Raw genomic sequence first — 8396 nt, 5'->3', positions numbered from 1 at the left:
TCCTCACCGCAGCTGAATGATTTACAGCTATTAGCCAGCCAGCTTGATTACATGTGGGGATTCCCTAGCAACCAGGCAACCCCCACATGTACTTATGCTGGCTAACAGATGTAAATCATTCAGCTGCGGCAAGAAAAACGAAATCTCCGAGCACTAAAAAATACTCGGAGGACACCCGAGCGTGCTAGGGAAATCTCGAGTAACGAGTACATTCGCTCATCACCATTCCCTAGCAGTAGATATATATGGGATGATGCTATTTGCACGTTTCCACTTTTTTACCTTTCAGGAAAATGTGACATTTAATGTAATTTCTTTGACATTTTTTCCCAGTGCAGTTTTAGTGAAGTTCCATGGAAACTTGGAAAAAAGTGGCATTTAAAAATATGGCATAAATGAACACTTAAAACCCACTAAATTGGAAAATAAGGTAACGAGGACAGTTGCGGAGAATAAGCAGTCTAGGAGTTAAATTCTATATATGAATGACAGCTCGCACAGCACCCAGCTATGTGCCCTCTCTCCCCATGGGTGCAGGCAAATATCTGGTGGATGAGGATTTACCACGTATCAGCAGATGCTGCTTCTGCTGTGCAAAGTGAAGCTGTCAGCCTTTATTAAGATGCCGAGTGACAAGAGACAGGATGCAGTGTGTCAGCCGACATAGCAGTATGTGTTATGTACAAGTAAATGTGTAGACACAAGGCAGAAAGATAAAAATACCCTGCAAAAGTCAAGGGTATATATGTATAGTTTTACATATCTATCTAGGTGGTTCTTCTGCCATGTTGATATGGAGGAAGGCAAAAACCCACTTGAAGCAGAAGCCATTATTCCTAGTTTTGGGGAAAAAATCCTTTTCTCCATTAACATCTTATTTTTACACTCCTCATTGAAATTGCAGCATCAAGGGCAAGCCATAAGGTTATGCAAATCACGGAAGTAGCAGGTGTCGGTAAAATCTGCAAGGAATGAAGTTTTCAAGCACTTATCTGCAATCTGTGGCTCATGGGAGAGGCATAAGAGCCAGATTGAAATCATTTTTTTTTAAGCTCATAAAACCTCAAAAAGCAGATCAAGTCTTATGGAAAGATTGCATGATGCCTCCTGTTCATCAACATGCCAGTTAACCCCACTTGTCAAAAACTGAGAGGGACACGATCCTTGAAATAAGGTACCTGAACAAACCATGGGAAGGCATTTGCAGAACATTGGGATTCAGGCCAGATGTCCAGATGCAGGAATTTCACTGACCTCTTGCCATCGCTCACAAAGGCTATGATGGTGCAGAGCGAGACAACAATGGAGATCTATCCTTTTTGATGAGTAGGTACAATTATAGCCATAGATTGGTCTAGTAGCCATATGGGCAAAGCCATGAAGAGGCCTTCAAGAAGGAGAGTCACACTGGTTCTACTCCTGGGATTATGATGTGAGGTGGCATATTGCATAGTTTCCGGACCACTCTAGCCTTTATTCCAGGTACACTATCGGTTTGGAGTTACATGGATTTCTTGGTGGAACCAGTGGTAAGGCAAGTTCTCCAGTGTCCCAGGAGCTGTTTTCAACACAATAATGATAGGCTGCGTGTTCATCAAGCATGGTCAGCAGCATGTATGGTTTAAACATCCTACCATGGCAGCATCTCGGACTAGTCTCCCATCGAGCACATCTGGGACAGCATTGGACACCAACTATATAGGGAGCTGCCTGCACCAAATCTTGATTATTTGTGTGCATAAGAGCATTCATTGTGGAAGAACATTCCTCAGGCAAACATTAATAACCTTACTCATGCCAAAGTGTGTAAGTGTATGTATTTCTGTGTGTGGTGTATATATATTCGATAGTGAATTAATAGTTGGTAGAACCATCCTGGTTTAATGCTCCTTTGACGCATTCCATGAGCTTGTATTGGTTAGCACACTGGTTACTACGGCTGAGCTTACAAGTTCTTTCAAATGTCAACTTTATCGAAGGACTGCTATTCTTAAGATATGTACACTCTTTCAGCAAGTCTGCAGGAGCAGATCTTCACCAAGTGTTTCTGATAATTTCTCCACTAATGATGAGTGAATGTGCTCAGATAACGTGTTATCCGAGCATGCTCGGGTGTTAACCGACTATCTTGGACGTGCTTGGATAATATATTCGAGTCCCTGTGGCTGCATATTTTGAGGCGGTAGACAGACGCAAAAAATCTGGGGATTGCCTAACAAACAGACAATCCCTGCATGTGTTTGGCTGTCTACCGCCGCAAAACATGCAGCTGCCGGGATTCAAATATATTATCCGAGCAGGAGACTGTTGGAGCATCCGCACTGTGTCGGCTGGGAATGTTCAGATATAAGTAGTGCTTACTTTGCCATATTATAAGCGTCACAGCTGTTTTTCCCCATCATTTAAACGAGCCTTTAAAAAACACATTTCTAAATTTTGCCAAGCACCTGTTTTGAGCTTCAATGCTCTATTCTATTCTGTTAGAGGAACAAAGAAATGGAACTCATTAGGAAAAAAGGGTCTTCTGCAAAATAAAGCAGAAAGGTCCAGGTGACTGCGACATGGTCTGCCTAGTTTCAGCTTTGTGCCGCAGTATTATTCCCAACCAATCCTTGCTTTGAAGCACTACAATAATGAATGACCACAAATGCCACAAAAGGGACACCATACAACAATAAAGAAAATACAAACTTTTATTTAAAAAGAACACAATCAATAAAATCCATCTGAAAGAGAAGAAACAATACTTTTTTTTTTTTGTTTTTAATTTTCAAACATTAAATAATTCCTTAATCCCTCAAAAAAATAGAGAGAACGCTTAAGGCTCAATATTTTTGGCCCATTTTGTGCTTTATATGGATTAGAGCCTCTGCTATCAGGGGTGGCATACTCTATAGAGACATAATAAAGGTGGCCATACTTCCAAGTCAGCAATATGTGATGGCTGGCAAGTCATTCTTCTGCACTTTACACGAGTTGGTCTCATTTATTTGAACTGGTTGTCAATCAGCGTTCCTTTCATTTTTGCCTTCTTCGCTTCTAATTCAGCCTGGGGGAAAAAAACACCAGTAAATAAATAAGTATAAAATGAACCTTGAACCAAACGTCTGGCAATCTTAAAGCCCCTGAGGCATCGCAGGAGTGAAACATATGGCACCTGTGCACAGAAACAGCATACATTATCACCATTACATGACTCTTAATGAATGACTAGATGCTAATGAAGGGCGGGTCAGCACACAGAAGACGGGCCAAATTATAGTGAGATGTGGCAACTGGCTAGGTTTACAGTATCAGGGGTACCAAGAAGGATGATCACAGGGGACAAATAGTGTGAAGTGGCAGATGAAGGATTAAAAACTTTCTGCTTTTATCTTTAAGTCAAGGTTTTTTTTTACAAAAATATTACATTAACCATTTCAGAATTAGAGCCCATTGAGTCGTCTGTGAAAATCGGTCCGAGATCAGACTGCAATGCACGGACTGGCACCGGAGCGCGATAGCCTCATAGAAATATGGTATATGAAGTGGTCATGCTCAGTTTTGGAGAGCCGCAGGAAGTCTTGGCTTTATCTATCCGTAGACACTTGTTACAGAACTGGGCAAGACTTTGGCAGCTTTCCAGTCAGACCTTTCTGTTCTTGATCGTTCGTATCACATAAATATTCAGAAAGAAGTCTTAATCGTGGACTTTGGGCAAGTCAAGAACACCCAAAAAGATCAGTGTACCATCACCAAATGTTGGAAAGGGGTTTTCTTTGCCAAGAAAAGAGTTCAGGGATCATTCTCCTTAGTTGCCTGACATGGGCTTCTAGGTCTTAGGTGTTACTGAACTCACCGGTTTCTTCTTTATTTATTTTTTAATGTACCTGATTGCTGATTTGACCTCTCCTAAAGTTTCTGCTATTTCTCCCATAGAGTGATAGTTTTGCACACTGCATTTTTTTCAGTGTTTTTCCAACTTCATTATACCTCAGTTTGCGCTTTTTTGCTTTGTGATGCTTTTTCTTTACGTATGGTTCATTTTTTTAGTGCGTGACAAATAATCTTTCAAAGCACAGCATGGTCTAGGTGTAGAGTTTTCTTCACGCATTTTCCCGCATAGATCGTGAATGTTAACAAAAATGCTATCCAAAAACGGCATAATTTTAATGTCCTTTATATAAGGCAACAGAAATCCACCACTAAGTGTATAAACAAAGCCAATGTCATGAAATACTGGGATGACTGGCCAGACCAGACCATGAAATCTTTTATAGGCAATTTTCCAGTAACTTTTGAGCCTGTGAAAATTATGGTACAATGTACATAACCTATGCAATTCTTAAATGACTAATACAATATATGTTTGTACAAAAGTTGGAACTGAAGCTGAAAGTCCAGCTTTCAAAAATTAAAAAAAATAAATTAATTAATTCACCCTTCCAAGGTCAGTCACAGGGTCTCCACTCACGTCACCAATCAGTGAACTCTATGGCTCATGCTAGCTATTCAGGCAGAGCTCCTGAGCTCACTAATTAGCTGCAGCGCTGTTCACGTGACATTACCACTGCAGATAATAAAAGACACTGGGAGCAGAGGTGTAGACTCAGCGCGGAGCCCGCGAAAGGTGAATAAAGCAAAATTTGTCTTTTTAAGACAAGTTGTGCTTGGGGACACAGGCATTCTGGAAGTGGAAAGCCCCTTTAATGGCTTCATTTCAAATGTGACTATGCATATACACCTGGACGTACAAGTATATATAATAAATTATATATTCTCCAAATTGTGATTGTACTGCATCAATATTAAAAACGGCTTTTTCAGGTTAAAGGGTTATTTTCAAGATGGTACACTAGCCCCTGTAAACACTATTGCTGGTGGTCTGACTTCAGGTCCAAAAGAACAAGGTTCTGTAGTCATATCTTGAAAGGAGATGGGATGTGAACATCCCACCTTTGCTTCGTTCACGGTCATTCAATTGCAGTGCTTTTCAAACTGTGAAGCTTGCATAACCAATAAGGCGCCACCTAGCTGCTGGTGAGGCGACACCTAGCTGTTGGTGAGGCACCACCCAGCTGCTGCCACCCAGCTGCTGGTGAGGCGACACCCAGCTGCTGGTGAGGTGACACCCAGCTGCTGGTGAGGCGACACCCAGCTGCTGGTGAGGCGACACCCAGCTGCTGGTGAGGCGACACCCAGCTGCTGGTGAGGCGACACCCAGCTGCTGGTGAGGCGACACCCAGCTGCTGGTGAAGCATGCTCACAGAAGTGATTATAAGTAGCACAGTCCTTCTTTGGCTTCAGCATGCTGAAGTTAGGTAACATGATTGCCTCGCTTTGTACTTATTTTGTTGTACTACAGAGACAATTAAAATACAATTTGTGAGATATTTTTAGATTTTCTATTGGCTTCAACTACAATTTCTTTAGAGCTTGTGGAAATGGACATTACATTTTTGTGGAAAAAGTTTGAGAAGCCTTTATCTATGAAACTGGAAGAAATGGCCAAGCACTGTACTCCTTTTCTGGCAGCACCATAGACAATAAAGGTAAGGTCACACAACGGTTGGCATAGTTGGAGAAATTTCCAAATTGTGCATCAAAATAAATGGTCAGTATACTGAAGTCACAGATCTTCCACGCCAGCTCTAAGCACCAGTTCACACTGACTACATACCAGTTCCTGTAGTCTTCTCTTGCTCATGCCTTTTCTCTCCAATTGCTTCTCAATCACTTTAGCATTCTGGGCATAGGAGTCGGCCACCTCCCTCTGTAAAAAGCAGGGAAATATTGTAATCTAGCATCTGCAATGTGTGTTTTTTTTCCCAAAATGTCCGATAGACAAGGCGCAGTGTGGATTGTGCATAAGATGGTACGGTAATACACCTACCGCCTCTATCTCCTCCTCTTCTTCATCAATGGTGGAAACAGTAACAGAGCTAAACTTGCCCATGTCTTTGGTGCGTTTGGTCATCATCACCTAAGAATGAAAGGGAACACTATTAGTAGCAGATAAGTGATGTAACACTTGCATGAAGATGTCACAGCAAAACAGACCATAACAACAACCTCCTGCTTCCTCTCCACCTTATACAAGGCCATGTTTTGACCCCCTGTATCTCCTCCTCCACAGGAATATTTAAGTTGAGACTTTAAAGAAGCAAAGAAAGCCTTCTTGAAGAAAAAAAAAATAATAATGTTCCTTATCACTCCAAACCTACACTGCTCTGGTGGTCTCTACCAGGACTGGAAGTGATAAAGTCCCAACTGTCTTCCATGTGTAGCTTTGCAGGCAATTAGTCATCTCCGTAGTCCGGTCACTGCCAGATGGAACTTCATCACATCTGTTCCTGATAGACACCACTGGTGTGGTGAGGGATTATTAACAGTTATTAGTTACCAGTTACTAGGTTTTAGAAGGATATCTTTGCTCTAGACAATGTTGAAAACTCCTGGAGAAACCCCTTTCATTATCATAATAGCGTAGATGACATACCTTTTTAGGTGGATCAGGTTTTTGGGTATAGATGTTGGTTTTGCCGAAACCTTGTCCAAACTTGACCAGAGCTCCATTGAAAATAAAGGTTGCAGGGGCATTCTTTAGCTGGTGCTGGTAGAATAGAGGAAGGCTGCACCTGTGGATGAGCACAAGCACATGGTCAAGTACAAAACTGTTCCCGTACTATTACTAGAAATGTGCATGGTGCAGGGGAACAGCAGGGTCTGACAATGAAACATGAAGTACTCAACCGCACAAAGCGTGTAGACATTAAGGTGGGAAGTTGTGGTTTGCAGGGCAGGGTAGGCTTTAGAGCTGGAGAACCATTGGTTGCATGATTCTTAAATTAATCTTGTTTATAAGGGATATTTTATTTATTTTTGTTTTATTACTGGAGACGAGGGATTCAGTGGAATGGGCATTAGGCGAGTATAACTGTGTCTTATTACATTAACCCCTTCACCCCGAAGCCTGTTTTCACCTAAGTGACAGGGCCAATTTTTACAATTCTGACCACTGTCACTTTATGAGGTCATAACTCTGAAACGCTTCAACGGATCCTGGTGATTCTGACATTGTTTTCTCGTGACATATTGTACTTCATGATAGTGGTAAAACTTCTTCGATATGACTTGCATTTATTTGTGAAAAAAACAAAAATTTGTCGAAAATTATGAAAATTTAGCAATTTTCAAACTTTTAGTTTTTATGCCCTTAAATTAGAGAGGTATATCTCATAATATAGTTAATAAACAACATTTCCCACATGTCTGCTTTACATCAGCACAATTTTGGAAACACAATTTTTTTTTGTTAGGGAGTTAAGGGTTAAAAGTTGACCAGCGATTTCTCATTTTTGCAACAAAATTTGCAAAACCATTTTTTTTTACAGACCACCTCACACTTGAAGTGACTTTGAGGGGTCTATATGACAGAAAATGCCCAAAAGTGACACCATTCTAAAAACTGCACCCCTCAAGGTACTCAAAACCACATTCAAAAAGTTTATTAACCCTTCAGGTGCTTCACAGGAATTTTTGGAATGTTTAAAAAAAATTGAACATTTAACTTTTTTTTCACAAAATTTTTACTTCAGATCCAATTTGTTTTATTTTACCGAGGGTAACAGGAGAGATTAGACCAAAAAAGTCGTTGTACAATTTGTCCTGAGTACGCCGATACCCCACATGTTGGGGTAAACCATTGATTGGGCACATGGCAGAGCTCGGAAGGGAAGGAGCGCCATTTGACTTTTCAATGCAAAATTGGCTGGAATTGAGATCGGAACCCATGTCGTGTTTGGAGAGCCCCTGACGTGCCTAAACAGTGGAAACCCCCACAAGTGACACCATTTTGGAAAGTAGACCCTCTACGGAACTAATCTAGATGTGTGGTGAGCACTTTGAACCTCCAAGTGCTTCACAGAAGTTTATAATGTAGAGCCGTAAAAAAAAATTCATATTAATTTTCACAAAAAATGATCTTTTTGCCCCAAATTTTTTATTTTCCCAAGGGTAACAGGATAAATTGGACCCCAAAAGTTGTTGTGCAATTTGTCCTGAGTACGCTGATACTTCATATATGGGGATAAACCACTGTTTGGGCGCATGGCAGAGCTCGGAAAGGAAGGAGCACCATTTGACTTTTCAATGCAAAATTGGCTGGAATTGAGATCGGAACCCATGTCGTGTTTGGAGAGCCCCTGACGTGCCTAAACAGTGGAAACCCCCACAAGTGACACCATTTTGGAAAGAAGACCCCCTAAGGAACTTATCTAGATGTGTGGTGAGCACTTTTAACCCCCAATTGTTTCACTAAAGTTTAGAATGTAGCACTGTGAAAATTAAAAAATCATTTTTTCTTTCCACAAAATGATCTTTTAGCCCGCAATTTTTTTTTTCCCAAGGGTAACAGG

The 8396-nt window shown here is 41.0% G+C and overlaps 1 protein-coding gene across 1 annotated transcript in view; it reads right to left on the bottom strand.

Moving 5' to 3' along the window:
• Positions 1-2675: 2675 nt before the first annotated feature.
• The window catches only part of STEEP1 (STING1 ER exit protein 1), a 46436-nt gene continuing 40715 nt past the window's right edge, over positions 2676-8396 (bottom strand). The window contains exons 4-7 of the mRNA XM_077284938.1: positions 6479-6617; positions 5873-5962; positions 5660-5752; positions 2676-3049 (exon numbers count right to left, since the gene is read on the bottom strand). Coding sequence (XP_077141053.1) covers positions 2987-3049; positions 5660-5752; positions 5873-5962; positions 6479-6617 — 385 coding nt within the window. The 3' untranslated portion in view covers positions 2676-2986. The remainder of the gene's footprint in view (positions 3050-5659; positions 5753-5872; positions 5963-6478; positions 6618-8396) is intronic.

Source organism: Ranitomeya variabilis, chromosome 2 (assembly GCF_051348905.1).
Source record: "Ranitomeya variabilis isolate aRanVar5 chromosome 2, aRanVar5.hap1, whole genome shotgun sequence".
Lineage (NCBI taxonomy): Eukaryota > Metazoa > Chordata > Amphibia > Anura > Dendrobatidae > Ranitomeya > Ranitomeya variabilis.
The sequence above is the reverse complement of the archived record's forward strand: the minus strand, read 5'-3'. Positions and strand labels throughout refer to the sequence as shown.